Source organism: Notolabrus celidotus, chromosome 13, assembly GCF_009762535.1.
Source record: "Notolabrus celidotus isolate fNotCel1 chromosome 13, fNotCel1.pri, whole genome shotgun sequence".
NCBI classification, from domain to species: domain Eukaryota; kingdom Metazoa; phylum Chordata; class Actinopteri; order Labriformes; family Labridae; genus Notolabrus; species Notolabrus celidotus.
The window spans coordinates 5,075,021-5,093,312 of record NC_048284.1 but is presented as its reverse complement, the minus strand read 5'-3'; the positions used below and the strand labels follow the sequence as shown (position 1 = coordinate 5,093,312).

The 18,292-nt window shown below is 40.7% G+C and overlaps 3 protein-coding genes across 3 annotated transcripts in view; 2 read left to right on the top strand and 1 right to left on the bottom strand.

Annotated features, from left to right (window-relative positions):
• Window positions 1-3,070: 3,070 nt before the first annotated feature.
• Window positions 3,071-8,574, bottom strand: arv1 (ARV1 homolog, fatty acid homeostasis modulator). Its single transcript, XM_034698845.1, has 5 exons — window positions 8,403-8,574; window positions 7,990-8,109; window positions 7,178-7,331; window positions 6,838-7,062; window positions 3,071-3,493 (listed from the first exon to the last, which is right to left on the bottom strand). Exons 1-5 carry the CDS (start codon window positions 8,496-8,498, stop codon window positions 3,366-3,368), a joined length of 723 nt encoding a protein of 240 aa, XP_034554736.1. The 5' UTR covers window positions 8,499-8,574; the 3' UTR covers window positions 3,071-3,365.
• A 1,063-nt stretch (window positions 8,575-9,637) lies between these two features.
• The window catches only part of ttc13 (tetratricopeptide repeat domain 13), a 30,051-nt gene continuing 21,396 nt past the window's right edge, over window positions 9,638-18,292 (top strand). Inside the window, exons 1-4 of the mRNA XM_034700104.1 lie at window positions 9,638-9,855; window positions 13,852-13,946; window positions 17,387-17,462; window positions 17,549-17,619. Coding sequence (XP_034555995.1) covers window positions 9,693-9,855; window positions 13,852-13,946; window positions 17,387-17,462; window positions 17,549-17,619 — 405 coding nt within the window. The 5' untranslated portion in view covers window positions 9,638-9,692. The remainder of the gene's footprint in view (window positions 9,856-13,851; window positions 13,947-17,386; window positions 17,463-17,548; window positions 17,620-18,292) is intronic.
• LOC117823863 (cyclin-dependent kinases regulatory subunit 1-like) lies at window positions 12,666-13,073 on the top strand. The gene has a single exon (XM_034699120.1). The coding sequence runs from the start codon at window positions 12,748-12,750 to the stop codon at window positions 12,976-12,978; it is 231 nt and encodes a 76-aa protein (XP_034555011.1). The 5' UTR covers window positions 12,666-12,747; the 3' UTR covers window positions 12,979-13,073.

The following is an 18,292-nucleotide window of genomic DNA, read 5'->3' as shown; positions in this document are numbered from 1 at the left end:
TATTTTTTTTAAATATTTTTGGCCTTTTTGCCTTTATTTGATAGGACAGCTGAAGAGAGACAGGAAATGTGGGGAGTAGAGAGTGGGGGAAGACATGCAGGAAATGGTTGTCCGGACGGGAATCGAACCGGCAACCCCTGTGACGAGGACTGTAGCCTCTGTATCTGGGGCGCTTAGACCTCTAGGCCAACGGCGCCCCAAAACAAGCATTTCTAAAACATAAACCCAACAATAAAATACATCAAAATGTAGGAATGAAGCAAGAAGACATAGACAATAAAAAATAATAATTTTAATGGCTGACTTAAAGAGATTATAAATGAATAAAACATCATGGATAAAATGTAAAAATTCTAGAAAGCCTTGGATAAACGTGAGTCTTCAGGAGTTTGTTAAAAGAAGATACTGACACAGGAGTTAGAGGTCACGGAGAGACAGACAGACTGCTTGCACTCTGTATTTAAACTATAACGTCCATTGTTTGGATGCATAAGAAAAACAAAGTAAGAGTAAAACGTTGGCGTGTTTTGGTCCCTCTGATTTGATTATGTCTGTGTTTAAAGCCTGTGAAGACCCAGACTGCTTTTCTCTCCGCAGAGACAGGAGCAAAGATCCACCCAGGGTGAGGACACCTAACAAAACATTCCTCACTCGTGTGCTGTCTCCTCAGCTATTCACCGTCCTGTAACAACACGCAGCCACGCGCCGAGTCAGCACAAACACAGAGTCAAATCACCACACACACATCCAAGTGTTTGTTTTGAAAATATAGTCTTTTATTCTCTCTTTTCATTCCTCTGCATGACAGGCAGCTTAAAGAGCACGTACTGTAACATTTACCTACAGTGTGTCTCTCTGCGGCTCAGGACGAACTCGCTCTTCAGGTTCAATTTATGTAATCTATCGCAGAGGCATGAGCGGCAGACAGATTACAGGTTTGTCTGTGACAGAAAGCCACAGCTGTTGCAACAGTGTCTCTCTCAGTGTTTGTAACAAGAGTAGAAAACAGAAATCACATCATGACTGTTTAGATTTGGTTTGAAAATCACAGAATATTTTGCAAAATTGCACAGATTTGAAAGAAAATGTGTAATATGGGGCATCATATATAGAACAACTCGAGATGTGTTTGTTTTTAATCTGTGAATGTAATTTAAAAAATGTCACCTTTAAAGCTCCAGTGAGTAACTTTTGGTTTGTGTTGATTGGCGCCCTCCTGTGGACAAAAGTGGTACCTCTCATTTCTGTGCAAATTTGTCAACAAGTTGCTTTTCCTGTCAATAAATCTCATCCTGCTTTCTTTTCACAATCAATTACATCACTTTCGGCCGGTGGACCCAGGGTCTAAATTTAGTTCAGGGGTAGATAATCTCCCCCCTAAAAAGCCCCTGCTAGGGGGGTAGTACTTTTCAAAGGTCCCAGGACTTTCGGGGGGCAGAGCCTGCAATTTATCTTTCTCTTATTTGTTCTATCTTTTTTGTATGTGTGTGTACTTTTCAAAAACAGAAAGTCTCTCCCGGTGTTACGGTTTTAAAAGTGACCCTGTAAACTGGACACCTTCAGCTGAACGTGTCAGTGTTTGTGGAGTTTACACAGCTGTTGAAACACAGAGGGAGTTCCTGGGAATGCAAACTAGTTTAGTTTTTATTAAGATTTCAAAATATCCTCATCAGATATTTAATGATCGTCTAAAGACGTTTATGAGGGATGCATCCGGCTGAAAGTCTCCAGTTAACAGGGTCGCTGTTTAAACCAAAACACCGGCCGATCTCTGCCACAGCTTTTTGAGTTCAAAAGGATTTTAAAGCCGTGTTGAAACGTCTTTGCTACTCGCGCTTATCTCCTCTCATGTGTTGATTCAGTGAATCCATCTGTGATGAAATATAGCACCATCTAAAACAGAGCCAGCTGAGTCTCTTCATGCTAACAGGCTAACTGTTGTGTTGCTCATAATGATACCTGCCTGTCCGTCTGCTTCTATGGTGTCATCTGTGATAAATGGCATCTTCATTTTAAAAAAGAGACACACAACTTTGTGAAGAAGGCTTCTAGAATGCTGGGTTCTGGAATGCTGGCGGTTCTTAAAGAGACAGTAGCTGAAATTAAGGGCTTTAAAGACACCAGCCTGAGATGACTAAAGAAATCATTGAGCTGTTAATCATGTGACACTGCTACAGAGCTGTCAGAAGGATGATATAGAGCCTGAAAGTGAGCATAACGCCCTTCTTTAAATGATATCAAGGCTTAATAAGACGCCCCTCTTCAACCCTAAATCATGACATTTAAGTATCGTGACAAAGGACGGGAAACTCCACTTATCCTCATGACAGTCTGATGGTTTACCCTGTATGTTTTTGTGTGAGTGTGAGTTAGTGTAAGCATCTCACTCATGAGCTCAACAATGTGATGAGTGAGGGTCAGTCCCTGAACAAACAAAGATGTAGCTCTTGCTCATTTTAAACCTCTGGTTCTGTGTTTGTGTCATTCTTACCCAGGACTTCCACCAGATCCATGTCCGGTCCTGCTCTGTGCTCTCTCGACCGTCATCACCCACCTATTAGGTTTTCAGAACGCAGCATGGAGCAGGACCGCCGGACAGCTGGAGTTGTGACCGAGGTTTTTACACAGTGAAATACGATCTGGTGATAACACAGAGTGTTTTATTCTGAAAATTAACCAGATGTTTTCATTTTGTTTTGGTGAAACCTGACTTCCTGTCCCACTCCATCTGCTCTGTTGAGATTGATGTTTCGTGCTCCGGCATCCGGCAAAAATAGAAGTCTTGCGTATCTGATCTGGAGGGCTCCGACCTGCTGGATCAGAGACGCAGCCGGAACGCAACAGAGCGGATCCAGTGGAAGTTAACACATTGACTAGAATAGGAACCTATCAGATCTGATGCTGTGATGGATCGGACACGGATCGGACATGGATCCGGTGGAATTTGGCCGTTGGAGATGATGGCTCCTGGGAGTTAGAGTGTGTTGGAGAATAATTTGGGTCGTGCTGATGCTTCTTTTTTTTAAATAAAGTGAGTAAATCAAATAAAAATGATGTAGAATCCAGACAAGAGAGTTTGACATCCTTTAAAAAACAACAACAAGAAAAGGTCACCTTCTTGTCATTCTTCCAAAATGAAGAAAGAGTTTCTTCTCTATAATGAGAATAAGAAAACGTTAAATAATGTCTCTTAAGAGGATTTCGTCCACAGTTAGAAGAACTACAAAAAAGGTCCTCCTCCGTCTCCTCCAACACAAAGTGCAAAAAGCTCCCCAAAACTTGCTTCCTCTCTAGCACAGGCTGACATCCTCCATCTTTTCTTCCTTCCTGAGATACCTGCTGTTCCTCTCAGTCTGATGAGGTATTCACTCAAATGTCAGCCCGTCCTGGATGCTCCATGGCAGCTTCTTACAGACCTGAGCCACACAGGTCTCTGACAGCAGGCCTAAACACACGGCCATCAGGGAGAGACGTCTGCTGCTGTTCAGGATCACTGGAGAGGAGAGGAGAGGAGAGGAGAGGAGAGGAGAGGAGAGGAGAGGAGAGGAGAGGAGAGGAGAGGAGAGGAGAGGAGAGGAGAGGGAGCGATGGAGAAAGAAGAGAGAATTAAGAGTACATTTTTTCATGGCGAGTTCTGACCTTTTTGTTTGTGTAAGTAACTCCAAATCTAAATAAAGGAGAAGAAGTCAATGAGCTTAATTCATCCCTTTGTTGCACTTGGCATCAGTCAAACAGTAATTTGTTCCTCATTGAGGTGACGTTCAGAAACTCCTCATCAGAACAATAGAGAGTCAATCGCTCAACAACATGTCACTGTTCCCAGCTCGCAGGCCTGCAGCCAATTACAGTGAGCACATTTATGTTTCCAGAGCGGCTGCTAAATGCTACACAATGCAAGTTGTGTAATGGATTTATGCCTCATGTGTGTGGGTTCATTCAGTCAGGAACCAGGAGATGGAGGAGTTTTTTTAAACAGAGTAACAGGTTTATTTAATCTGCTTGACAAAGAAAATATTATTATGTTTTAGAGCAGGGGTTCCCAAACTTTTCAGCCCGCGACCCCCAAAAATAAAGGTGCCAAAGACTTGTGACCCTCACTGTCCCTCAAAGTGATTTAAAGCTTGGGTTGGCAGTCTCGGAAAACTAGCATGAATTTGAATGTAGCTTTTCCTCATGACTCCTAACCCCTCCCCTCCTCCCTCGGAGCTCCTCCAAAACGACGCCCCCCCCCGCTCACATGCACGAGCGCCGCTGACTTGCGACCATATGATGGTGACTGATTCAAAACCGGTCCTCACCAAAACATTATCATAGTGAAAGTTAAAAACACAAACAAACATGGCTGCTGTTAGCACTCACAACTATCATGCTAGAATTATCCAGTTGTACTGGTGACACGATATCAGGAGAAAAGTTATAACACATATATAATACTGTAACAGCTCTACTGTTTGTTAAACGTGTTCAGTGTAGATGTTCTTAATTCCTACAGTGTTGACGGTCAGTGAAGGCATCAGGAGAGGTGTAGAGTGTGTGAGCGGGAGAGAGGAGAGACAAGAGGAGAAGTTCTTCATTCATTCAAACATTGATTGTTGTTTTGTTGGTTGTCGTGATCACGGCCGACAGTGAGCGGTTATTAAAGATCAACGTGTTCACGAATCGGCTCGTCATCCCTACAGCGTCCGGACGGACGCTACAGTACATCTACATTTCTGTAGGACTTACTAAATGTCATTCATTCTTCTGCTTGTCAGAGCCCCCGTGGTGAGAGCTTTTTAGACTCTGATCCGGACTACAGTCCTGAGCAAAGCACCTCATCAGGTCAGAGGGGACAGGCCCGAGGTCGAGCGAGAGGGGCAGTCAGTAGAGTCAGGGGAAGCAGAGGCAGGAGACGGGGGCTCGGAGGAGTGCACGCCGGGAAATGTACACGCAGGAGGAGGGCAGAACAGCAGGACGGGATTTGAATGGTTTAAAATTTTGGCACCCAAAAAAGGCTGATTGGTTGGTGTTTTCCCAGGTTTACTCCGGCTGTAGATAGCAGTTTTTTTTCACTCTTTTTTAAGAACACATTATGTATTGATTACCATCAGGACATAAAGATCATTTTAACCAGTATGACAAAAAGTGTATTTAAATCTGATTACCAACCCCAGCTTTAATGTGGCTTCATTTAGCTGGTCTGCAGAAAATTAGCCTACCTATATGAGCATGTGTCTGTGTTTCCTGTGCTGTTATGAATTAACCTGCTGCTACTGATGCTTTTAATAATTAACTGTTCACTAACCCTAAACTTAGGAGTCATCCTGCAAAAAGAAAGGCAGAAAACTCAGTACATTTTCTATTTTCAATGTTTTATTTCAAGGTTAGCTATTATTTGTGTTGACATTTTTACTGTAATGGGTAAAATGTACTATTTTTAGATAACTTAAAAAGAAAAAAACATTCTGGAAAACATCTCACAACCCCCCATTTGTGGGTCATGACCCCCCAGGGGGTCTAGACCCACACTTTGGGAACCCCTGCTTTAGATAATAAATAAAACATCACTTCTATGATCCTAAAAAGAGAGATAAAAGTCATACTTTAAATAAAAGTAGCTCCTGATTTCTTGGACAGTGACTGTATTTTCTTGTCAATGTTGTTGGGTGTGATCTGGGTGTCAGTGGCCTAGTGGTCTAAGCGCACCCCGTATACAGAGGCTATAGTCCTCATTGTAGAGGTCACTGTTTTGACTCTCATTGCCACTCCCACTTGTTGCTTGTCCCCCACTATCTGCTCTCCACATTTCCTTTCTCTCTTCAGGTATCCTATCAGTAAAGGAAAAATATGACTTAAAAAAGAAGTTTGGTGTGGTCTTACTCGTATAAAGATACTTTTAATTTATTTCTTTTTCAAGTTATATTTTGGGCGGGACAGCTGAAGAGAGGCGGGAAACGTGGGGAACAGAGAGTGGGAAAAAAAAGTTACTAAATTGAGGTCAAGTGCAAACTTCACGTATGAAGTGAAAACCAGCACATCAGAAGTCTACAACCACTCTGCACAGAGAGCGAGGCACCCAGCAGAAGAGGAGGGACATTCTGAATAATCAATGAATAATTCTCAGTGACTATTTTGGTTGAAATGCCCTTGAAATAAGTTATTTCTTGTGTACAGTTCTTGCCCGTTTTTCACCAATGTGATTGCTATTTTTTTGTGCAGTCATGCCCGTGAGAGTCTATAATCCCTGCATTTTATTCCTGAGAGATTATATTCCAGAAAGTGTAAAACCAGCCTAAAGGATTTTGTTCAAACCCTCATAAATATTTACTAAATACCACTGTTCTTTATTAAAGAGCTTTAAAGTTTCAAAGTGATCTCAAGCTGTTTCAAAGTCCACAACAACACAAGATCGAGGTTAAATGAGGTGGTCAAACATTTCTTCCCTTTGACCCACATTTTGATAAGTAACCATTCAAAGCTGAAGTTTTCCTTTCTTTTTTTAAGTGTGTTTTCATATCCATGATTAAAAGCTAGCATGATGTTTTGCAAGTGTTTCAAAGTCTTAGGATGGTTTAGTATTGAGTCATACTTCAAAATATTGGAAAAGAGGTGGATGTTTTTATAAATCATTCACTGTGGAAAATGTGTTCCTTCCCTAAATACATTACAATCTATGAAGTAACACTTCATAGATCTAGTCACAAGTGAAGACGAGATCATGTAGAGTAAAGGGGCTCTAACTTCTATAATCCTGGCAGGTGAAAACAGGAAGTATCCCTTGGACAACATAAGAGAAAAGTCGTCCTATATGTGTTTTTATTGTCCGTTACGTCGAACAGATGTCGTCTTTTCTCCTACCTCTGATCGCCTGAGAGTTTGACGTGAGCACAAACAGCTTGATGAGGCCGAGGCACAGCGGGGAGTAGTCGTGCTCCCAGATCACAGCAGGGATGAGGAGGACTTTCCCGTAGCAGGACAGCAGCAGGGCTCTGAGGAGGAGGCTCAGCTCGACGGTCCCACCCTGAAGACGACCCACCACCACCCAAAGGAACCAGAGCACGCCGACACAGAACGCTGCAAGCTCTACACAACCAAGAGACGGGCATGTCAGACACATGAATGGACTTATGTTGAATGTAAATGAATATTCATCCAGTGATCATAACGCATATAAGAGAGCGTTGTGTACTCGTCTTACCGAGGGCGGCCAATCCAAACATGTTGTAGAAGTCCCACTCCTTGGTGTACCTGATGATGTCAGCGGGGTCGCTGCTGTGCTCCGAGCCATGAAGCAGAGACCACCGGAGGTACGCCTCACACAGCAGGCAGAACACACACAACTTCCAGTGGATCTGCAGAGAAGAAGAGAAGATTTCCAAACACACATGAAGAAGAAAGACGTGCATGTGATTCTGCAGCTTTGCAAACTGGGTACTTTACATATAAGCAAACCAAGGGATGTGCAAAGATGAAATTAAAGTCACACTTTAAATTGTGTGTTTAAATGGTCTGGCACCGTCTTATTTATTAGACCTTGTACAGCCTCACAGTACTTCCAGAGCATTAAGTCGTCAAACCAGCTGCTCCTGGCAGTACCTCGGTCCAGACTCTCTACTCGTGGGGACAGAGCCTTCTCAGTGGCGGCCCCAAAGCTGTGGAACAGCCTACCTTTCCAGGATAGAGCTGCACAGTCTGTGGATCACTTTAAAACACTCCTGAAAACCTATCTTTTCTCCTTGGCGTTCAGTCCCAGCTAAACAAGAATCCTTGGCTTCTTACTTTTTTACTCTTTTTATTTCCTAAATTGAGCTCTTACTATTCTTTTATTGTTTTTATTTTGTGTATGATTATATTGTATTTCAACATCTGTACAGCACTTTGGTCAACTGAGGTGGTTTTAAATGTGCTTTATAAATAAAGTTTGACTTGACTTGACACTTTCTTCTTATAATGAATCTATTATTGTTTGTGCACATGTGAAAGGAAGTCAAAACACTTGATTCTACTTACATTCAAGCTTGTGTTGAATATGATGTGTCTGAAAGCCTGTGTCTTGCACAGTATGGCATCAATGAGGATGATAACTGGGTCATATTCAATGTATTTGTCCACTGGTTTCTGGCAGGACTCCTGGAGATAACAAAAACACAGTATAAAAACACACAAACATTGACTACAACAAGTAAGGCACCTGCAAATTAAATACAGTGAATGTGTGAATAACATGCTGCTTCTTTGACTTGTAAAAATAAAGGATATAATACTAATAACTCATTAAAAAATCAGCTATAGCATCAGAATAAGGAGGAAGTGTAATAAGAGCTTCAGGTGTCAACTCAGTGGCTGTACACCATGTTAGCTAGCAGCTTCAGTAACTACAGTCACCAAACGACTGAAATCTAAGATAAAAACAGTGAACGTACACATATTGTTGTCTTCAGGATCCCGTTGCTGTAATCCCTGTGTAACTCCGTTGCTTTTTCGTTACATTCAATACATCTAAAGTCTGTTTTACCCATTATTCGTCCTGTTATCTGCTATGAGATGTTAGCATTTGGGACAATCACACCGGAAGCAAAACAAGGGTTCGTAAAATGCGCCTTCAAAATAAAAGTCTGTCTTAACCTATGGTCAACTTGATTTTGTGAACTTTCACTATACTGAAAGAAAATCTTTATTATTTTTTGTTGTTCCTATTACAAACACTGAGATACATTTATCTCAGTTGTACTTAAAAGCACTATACTATATACACTGCTAAGGGCACTTAATGGCTTCTGGTACATCCAAAAATAAATTATAAAGCCTAAAATGTAATACATTGTGCAATCAGTTCTTTTATTTGTGCAATGAAAAAAAAAAACTATGAAGCTTAACAGAAAAAAATATATATATTGCCATTACTGTAGATATATATATTTTTTAAGTAATTCATCTAGAAATCAAACCTTGCAAATGCATTTTTTAAAATTAGTTTTCTGCCTTAATTTAGATTACTCCTAAGGTTAGGGGTAAAGTTAGAGTTAGTTTACGGCTAAACAAGATTATTTGAAGCCAAGTGACTCATTGAATAACAAAAAGGGGGCATTATTTGGTGTATTCCAACCTCATGAAGTAAAATAAAACTCTAAAAAACTACAGTTTACTTTCAATCAGATTCAGCCACACTTGATATTGTGAAAATATGACAATTCCACACGTCAGGCATGAGACGTGCATCTCACAGAGCCGTGGGATTCTGAATGTTTGTATATTTATTCAGAGAATTTTAGTGATCTTATTGCAGTTATAACAAAACAAAAGAAAAGCGTAGCAGAAACCACCTTCCCAATTGGGCCCTAGGTTGTCAGTCCCACTCCCCCCCCCCACTAGGACACCCTTGATAATAGTAATGGTACAAATAAAATAAGTAAATAAAAAAAATAAAAAAACGAAAACCAAAAAAGAAGTTGCTGAATGAAATGATGGATCTCTTTTATTTCCAGTAATAGCTTGTTATTATTTTGAAAGTTACACCGGAAGCACTTCTGTTCCTCTCTGGCTGTTAAACCGGTTTTGCAGCCGCAGTGCATCCTGGGAAGTGGAGTCCCTCTCGCCTCCCTCGTTCATGCCTCTGCGGCGTTCCTGCTCGTAGTCGTGCGCGTGAAGGGGGCGTGTCCGTTTGTAGGGTTTGTTGGAGCTTCCGGTCTCTGGCGTCACACATGTAGCTCAACATGGCCCCCTCCAGCCGGGCTGTTGTTGTGGTCTCCCTGCTCTACCTGAGCCGGGCTATCCTCTCCTCCGAGTATTTCTCCACGCTGACTCTGTTCAACAACGAGCTCCACAAGCAGGGATGCAGCTCCCTGTCCGAGTGGGAAGAGTACGCGGCGGACTGCGGTGAGTCTCTGTTAGTTTGCCACGTCCTCCCCGGGTTCAGCTGTCACTGTGTTCCCCCTGCTAGCTCCAGCATTCACTGCTAAAGGAGCTAAAGAGAGCCTGGGCAGCAGTGACAGGCTGCAGAGATCACTGAGATAAGCTGCTGCTCTTCACTGCAGGTTAAATGGGATTTAGAACAACAGAGGGAAGGAAGAGAAGTGATCCCTCGAAGGAGTGAGAGTGCATTAATGTGACTACAACAACCAGGAAACAAAACACATTTAAAAAATCTCTTTAAAATAGCTTTATTTTTAGAGTTTAAAACCAAACTCCTTTTAAAAAACACACAAATTAACATTCTCTCGATTATTTGCATTTTTTTTTAATTTGGAGCATTTCTTTAACATTTGTATAAATGGAAATATGCTTCTCACTGATTCTGCTTTCAATGTATTTAATTTCAGAATTAAGTATTTGTTATTTTGCTTTTTTTCTTAGTAAGGAAGCCCTAAAAAGGACATGTTTAAATACATTTTACTTTCTATATTTATGAAGCACATAACTGTTACAAACTGCAGTTCCTCGAGTGTCCACTAGAGGCTGGCTGTAGAAGCACAGGAAACCCCATACACACCCATTCAAAGAAGACGATCTTTACAGCAGAAATAAACATGTTTACAGCCTGGTTCAAAAAAACAGTTTAGGTCTGAGTAGCTAATTTGTCTATCCGCACACACTGTAGGCGGGTGAAGTTTTTTATAACTCGTTATTTTTAAATATATTAAACTTACGAGTTTTGCCCAAATAAGGGCATGGCTGACTTGATTGACAGGTGGGAACTCTGTAGCTGTTAACAAAAAGGCTCAAAGCCCGCCTCTTTACGTCACAATCGCTCGACAGCAGCAATATGGCTCCTGCTGATGATTGGCTTCAAAACAGCGCTTCAGGAACAGATGGGTGACGTCATGGATACTACGTCTATATTTTATACAGTCTATGGTTTCCACCAAGTGGCAACCTCCGGTCTCCAATTGCGAAGCCAATGTGGAAGTGTTAAAAACTGCAGTTCATCACGCGTCCACTTGAGGCTGGCTGCAGAAACACAGGAAACCACATACACACCCATTCAAAGAAGACGATCTTTACAGCAGAAATAAACATGTTTACAGCCTGGTTCAAAAAATGAGTGTAGTCTGGATAGCTAATGTCTTGATCTGCACACACTGTAGGGGTGTGAATTTTTTTCTAATGCAAAGGTTCAGACGATATTAAGATTACGAGTTTTTGCCCAAATAAGGACATGACGGACTTGACTCCCGGTCGGGAACACATAGCTGTTGGCTAGGAGGCTCACACTTTGCCTCTTTATCTCACACTCTGCCTGGTTGAGTTACGCATTTCCAATATGGCTGCTGCCGTCGATTGGCTTCAAACCTTATTTTTCTTATTGTCTCTAAAAAACAAAGCTTGAAAAATAAGTTGTGATCTTGATAAAACGGAGAAAATAGAATGTATTTAATCATGTCCTTTTAGAGCTTCCATACTTCTGACATTCACCCATACATTTAATTTACTTACATTTCCTGTGATTTCAAATTAATTATTTTCAAATGTTTCTTGCTAAATGTCAGATGATAATAACTTGTGTGCTCTTGGTTGCAAAAGCACAAAACAAACAGAGAAATTAATTTAATTTACCTTACAAGTTACAATGTCATTTAGCAGACCCTTTTATCCAAAGAGACGTACATACGAGAACAAGAACAACACAAAGATCTAGACAAGAGGAAACAAGATCAGTAAGAGTAACAAAGTGCTTCAAGTCCATTTGGGTGCAGGTACTGCCAAGCAGCGTAAAGGCAATGCACAAAAGTAAGTAAGGAACATCTACAATGAAGCAACCAAACAATTTAAGACCTTCCATTATCATCATCAACAATTAGCATCACCACAATAATGACCAAAGTACCAAGTGCTGGGTCACTCCAGACCTGAACACAGATTCCCAGAGTAGAGCAGGACAGTGCGAGTCAACTGTAGCTGGAAGGCACGATCTGCCACTGGGGACAACAGTGGAGAACAGTCTAGCTAAGTGCATAGTGCTTCCTAAAGAGCTGGGTCTTTAGCTGTCTTTTGAAAGTAGAGAGAGACTCTGCAGATGTTTTGCAGTGTTGTGTTTGTGAGTCTGACCCATCACAGAGCCTAGCTTAGTGTTTTTGTTTTCAATCATGGGGAAACAATGCCTTAGAATTTAAATTAAGTTTTGAGGTAATAATCGAAAATGGTCTGTTGCGATGGAAAACAAATAAAAAAAAAAATGAATGGATGCATGTCCACTTTGGGCTTCTGTAGCTCTCACCATGCCCCACCTTGTATTTTGTCAGAGCAGGCAATGAATGAAAGAACTGGTTGAACGACACTGTTGAGAGTAGCGCTTGTTGGTTCAATGCATATGTACTCAATCGTGGAGAGACATGTAGTGATTTGTAAACTCTTTGTTTCCGGCACAAAAATCAGTGTTTTTGCATGTTTTAGTTGAAGTGTAACCTCAGGTCTGACCTCACTTATTAAACCCCCCAAAACAATCTGATCGCATGTTCAGTTAAATCCTTCTCAGGGGAATATTTAGTGAGTTATTGCAGGTCTCAAAGTTTGCTTTGTGTGGCAATGCGGTTAAGCGTTTACATACAATCCATGTTTATTCTTTACACCCTTCTCCACCACACATTATTCATATAATGACGTTTTAAAGAGACACTCATGGGCGTTTGAATTGCTCCCTGAAAACAGCGGCAGTTGACAGCAGCAGCTTGTTCGGGTCGTTGATGTTATTTTTAAGTTAGTAAGCTAAATACGTCATTAAACCACACAAAGATCTCTGGACGTCAGTTTTGACTTCATCATTCACCGAAAATGTCGAAAAAACAGATTTTTTACTCTGACAAGTACAACGACGAGGAGTTCGAGTACAGACATGTCGTGCTTCCAAAGCAGCTGTCTGAGCTGGTGCCATCCTCCCACCTGATGGCAGAAGAAGAGTGGAGGGGACCCGGGGTGCAGCAGAGCCAGGGCTGGATTCACTACATGATTCACAAACCGGAGCCACACATACTGCTTTTCAGAAGACCTCTCCCGAAGGATTAAATGGGACTACATCTGCTGGCATTTTGCTGATTTTGGAAGCTACATCTCTCCTGCACACATCTCCACATACGTTCTAATGTATTGTTTAGAAACTACTGTATCGTGTTTGTTATCTCCTACATGTTCCTCAATTTTCAGAGGTAATGTGAGGAAAACGTCTTGGGCCCACTGCGAATGATAACCTCATGAACGATATGTAGGTGAAAGTGAGCCTGTTAATGGAACACTTCAATACATTTTTATTCTCACATTCTTTGAAGCCATTGTGTTATGGTTGATTTATTTACTGATTGCATTTATTTTCCTTAAGCCCACCATTTTCTCACAAGAGATTCAGTGTTGTGAATATTGCTCGTTCTTTGAACTTGTATTTTTGTTATGTACATATTATTTGTAGATATACATTTTGAAAGTGAGTCATGGTTGATCCAACCAGCTCTTTGTTAATGAAAGAACAAAATTAAACGTACTTCTTCAAAAAAAAAAAAAAAAAAAAAAAAAGAGACACTTATGTGTTGTTGCAAAGTGCATGTGCCTTGCAGGAACGTGCAAAAACACACATATAGCCCTTTGGACTTGACCAAATTTTGAAATAAGAGTTCAGCCTGAAAATGTCAATACCTGGGTGTAGTTTGGCATGTGGAGAACTATATATAGAGTTATTGCTGACGTGCCCTGTTGGTGTATGAGTGGTGTGAGGTCTGTTTGACATGTCAGCATTTTTCCACTACAGTAAGTGTGCGTTTGACAGCCTATATTTTAAATCCACAAAATATGAACTGCTCCAAACCAGCGTCCCCCGATGAAGGATCAATAAAGTTGTCAAGCTCCTTGTCGTGTGAAATAATTGCTCTGATTATTTTGCCTCTGCAGAGTCCTCCATCTTGCAGCTGGATGACCCCGACTGTGAGGAGGGCAGCAATCCACCCTGCGAGTCGGTGTTCTCACTTAATGCAGAGAAGATCCTGGTGAGATCACACATGCACTCACACATCTAGAAGAAGGGACAGTCTGTAACTTTTAAAATAATAAATGCACTCTCCTGTGAGGTGTGAAAAACGTTGAACTTTGTGCTTAACTTCTATGCAAGAGGAACTCCAGTCCACTCCGTATTGATGATTCATTGCACTATGAGTTCTTATTTCTCTGCCGGCATCACTTTTTCTTTATCACCTGAAAAAAAGGAGAAATGCACATCATGATCAAACCTACTGATGTGACTCAAAGATAAATGAGCCTTGTGGTTTATCAGCAAGCTAGAAAAAAAATGAAGGATCTCCTCTGCTCAACAGTCACACCTGACGCTACTTCTGCTTTAGGGTTTGTTTTTTAAATTGAAAAAGCAGAACTTGTGCTATATTTACACTTCATTTCCCAACTCATCTGGAGCTTTAAAAGTGGTTACACACAGACCTCTACAAACACTGCAGACTCAGTTTGACTTGGAAAGCTTTAGAATTGTGTCACGGTGTGTGTAGGGCGATGCACACACCCATGTTCACTTCCTGTTTGGGTCATATCGATCAAAGTCTCTTAATCACAGTAAAAAATCTGCTCAGTCTTCCATCAAAAAATAAGAAATCGTTGGCCTCATCTGGCATCTTCATTTGTTGAAGGCTCTGCGGCTAAACGACCAACCAAGGGGTATACAACCTACATGTACTGCATCAGTTTGGGAAATTATAGGAATAAAAAAGAAGTAAGGGACCTGGGTTGTATTCCAATAAACAAAAAAACAAACAAAAAAAAAAAAAAGTTGCAGAATAAAGTCTTAGATGGAAAAGAGATAAAAGTGGTACAATAAAATTAAGAGAAAAAAGTCAAAGTCTTCTTTATTCTCAAAAACTGCAGTATGCACCAGACATACAGAGGATTTGACATTCCGTTTCTCTCTCAGACCCTAGCAACGACAACAACAGATGAACAGCTAATGAAAAAGATAAAATACAGTTTTGCAACGGTGCAAAAACTTTGCTATAGTGCAATTTAAAATCAAAGTGAGTGTGTGCGTTTCAGTCGTGATATTTTCTAAAATTATGAAGCTAAAGATTTGTCAGGAAAAAAAAGAAAATATATTAGCACAGCTACAAACCATGAAATATAGTTGAATGTGCCACATGTGATACATTAAGGTGCGATATGGTAACATACGCTACAATATGACACCACACGATACAGTAAGGTTTGATCTGGAACAGTGAGATATGGTATTATTCATGACAATATGGTACGATACTGCATGCTAAGTTACAATATAATACAATACAATACAGTGTGGTTTGACGGGACATAGGATGATATGGTAGGGTATAGTATGACACAATATTAGATACCTTATGATACCATGATACAATACGGCCCAACATGACACAGCTAGGTATGATTCCTTAAAGTATGGTAAGACATGAGATGAGACACAAGACGGTCCATTCCCTTTTATTCCATTCCAGTCCATTTCATCCCATTCTATTCCATTGTATTCCTTTCATTTCTTGTACATTCCATTCCTTTTTATTTTGTTCCATTCTATTCCATCCAATCTATTCCATTGAATTCCTTTCTATTTTATTTCATTCCATTCCATTCCCCTTTATTCCATTCCATTCCATTCCATTCCTTTCTATCTTATTCCTTTCTATTCCATTCCAATCTATTCTATTCCAATCCCCTTTATTCGATTTCATTCATTTCCATTCCTTTCCCCTTTATTCCATTCCTTTATATTCCATTCCATTGATCCAATTCTATTCCATTCCATTCCATTCTTTCTATTTTATTCCTTTCTATTCTATTCCATTCCAATCTATTCTTTTCCATTCCCTTTTAATCCATTTCTTTCTATTCCATTCAATTTGATCCCATTCTATTCTATTCCATTTTACTCCATCCCATACCATTCTATTCCATTCTAGTCCATTTCATTTCATTCCATTCAATTCAAATCCATTCTATTCCATTCCATTTATTTTTATATCATTCCAATCTTTTCCATGCATTCCTTTCATTTCTAGTACTTTCTATTCCTCTTTATTTTATTCCATGCTGTTTTATTCCAATATTTTCCATTCCATTCCATTTGATCCCATTCTATTCTATTCTGTTCCATTCCATTCCAATCTATTCCATTGTATACCTTTGTATTTCTTTCATTTCTATTCAATTCCTTTCCCTTTTATTCCGTTCAATTTTACTCCATGTCATACCATTCTATTCTATTGTAGTCAATTCCATTTAATTCCATTCCATTCCTTTCAATTCCATTCCAAGGAAATCAATCTTGGACTTGAGTGCTGCACACATTATCCAGTACGCATTAATAAAACAAACAACAGTCCACACATAAACAGAGAAACACAATCTAATGAAAACCACAAACATTGTATTTAGCTCTTTACCCGTCCTCCGCCTGTTCCTCACAGACCGCAACATAAACGAGTGAAAGAGGAGAAGAACATCTCAGATAATGAACTCTCTATTGTTTGTGTAATCTGACTCCAGACAGTGTAGCAGTGCAGATGGACTTGTTTCTAAAAAAAAACTCTCAGTTGGATTCTTTATAGCCTCTCTACATTACGGTATGTTCTTATGTGTCATAGCCTCAGACCACTGTTTTAGGTGTGGCTGTCTCCTCCACACCCTGCAGGGGCGTGTGTGTGTGTGTGCGTGTCTGCACCAAGGACACCTCTTCATTACTGCTGCAAATGTATGTTAACATCAGAGTCAGGAAACCTCGTATCGTACAAACTGAAGCACAGAAATGGAAAACAACTCCTTCATTTCTTCCAAAATAAAAGTCTTTGTGATGATTCTTACACATTCATCATGACGTGAGGCTCCCTGGTTATAAAAGAGTGACGCGTATTCGTCGTGTCGGCGCCAAACTGCTGCCTCAGCGTCATTTGCATGCCGTTGAAATTTGCATCCAGTAATAGTGTTTGCATGATGTCACTCTGCCATTCACCGTGTGGGATTATACAGTGAGCACAATGTGTCCCTGTGAGAAGGAGAGCAAACTTTAGATAGAAGCAGTGAGCGTTTAATCACGACACAAGAAGAGGCTTTGCATCAGTAAGCGTTCTTGACATTTGAAAGGATGTTTTTCTCTCTCTTCTGTGGAGCTTATTAGTCAGAGTAACCTTGAGAGACGCTGGGACGCTTCTTAGGAACTCATTTTAACTTCACAGAATGTCCTAGAGAGAGATTCGATCACCTGAATATGTTTGCATGTTTCACAATTTTAAGTGTTTCCTGTCCGTTTGTGCGAGGAAGAACCACCGTCTTCACACAGGAAACCAAACATTAAGTCTTCTACTTGACACCGCTCTCTCTCTCTCTCTCTCTCTCTCTCTTTATGTCACTTTTTTTCACCTGTGTGTGTTTTCCTGTTTTCTTTCTCATGTCTTCACAGAATCAGGCCAAGTTGTTTATAGAGCAGAAAAAAATCCCCTTCCCCGTAGATAACCTCAACATAAACGAAGAACTCGGTAAGTCTGCACGATGTTACGTTCACAGACGCTGCCCACGCTGAAGAGTTTGATGTAACTTGTGGTTGTTTGTTCTGTCTTCACAGCTATAGGTTACGTCCTGATAGCGAACGGTCTTTACGATGAAGCCATCAAACACTTCTCACTGTTATTACAGGTAAGCGGACTACAGAAGGGGGTAGGGACCACTGAAACGTCCTTTTAAGGTCTGACTTTGACTTGAAAAAGTTGTGGTTGCACAAGCTATGTGTCATGCATTTTTAAAACCATGCATAGTCAATAGCTTGGCCCAGCATCTAGATTTGGAGTAGAGTAAACAAAACACAAATCAAACAAACGTTATCTGAAGACTCTTTCCAAACAGAGCAGGTCTAGACCGTACTCATGTTCTATTATTAACAAAGACCCAACATCAAGACAGGATCAGATCCAGTCCCATCTTACACACAGGACTCAGTCTGATCTCATCTTAATCCACCATGAGCAGAGCACTTTGCAGCATTTAGCAAGTTACAGTGGCAAGGACAAACTTCCTTTAACAGGCAGAAACCTCCAGCAGGACCAGACTCACGTTAGACACACATCTGCTGAGACTGAGTTGGAAAGAGGGATAGAGGAGATGAAGAGATAGAGATGATGGTGGTGAGATGGGTAGTAGTAGTTGTAGCAGCTGGAGTCTGGCACATCCAACGATCCAGAGGAACCTACGAGACAAGGGAGCTCACTCCAGAAAGGTCTATGGTTAGCAACTTTGAGGAACAGGGAGAGAGAGGGGATCCCAGTGTGTCAGTCTAAGCCTACAGCAGCATAACTAAGAGCTGGTCCAAGCT

What these genes read in the sequence shown, in the direction of transcription:
- LOC117823863 (XM_034699120.1), top strand. Translation starts at nt 12,748, where the DNA reads ATGTCGAAAAAACAGATTTTTTACTCTGACAAGTACAACGACGAGGAG.
- arv1 (XM_034698845.1), bottom strand. Translation starts at nt 8,498, where the DNA reads ATGGGTAAAACAGACTTTAGATGTATTGAATGTAACGAAAAAGCAACG. An exon ending in TCCTGAAGACAACAATATGT is followed by an intron (nt 8,110 to 8,402) that starts GTACGTTCACTG and finishes TGTTATCTCCAG; the next exon opens with GAGTCCTGCCAGAAACCAGT. An exon ending in TATTCAACACAAGCTTGAAT is followed by an intron (nt 7,332 to 7,989) that starts GTAAGTAGAATC and finishes TCTTCTCTGCAG; the next exon opens with ATCCACTGGAAGTTGTGTGT.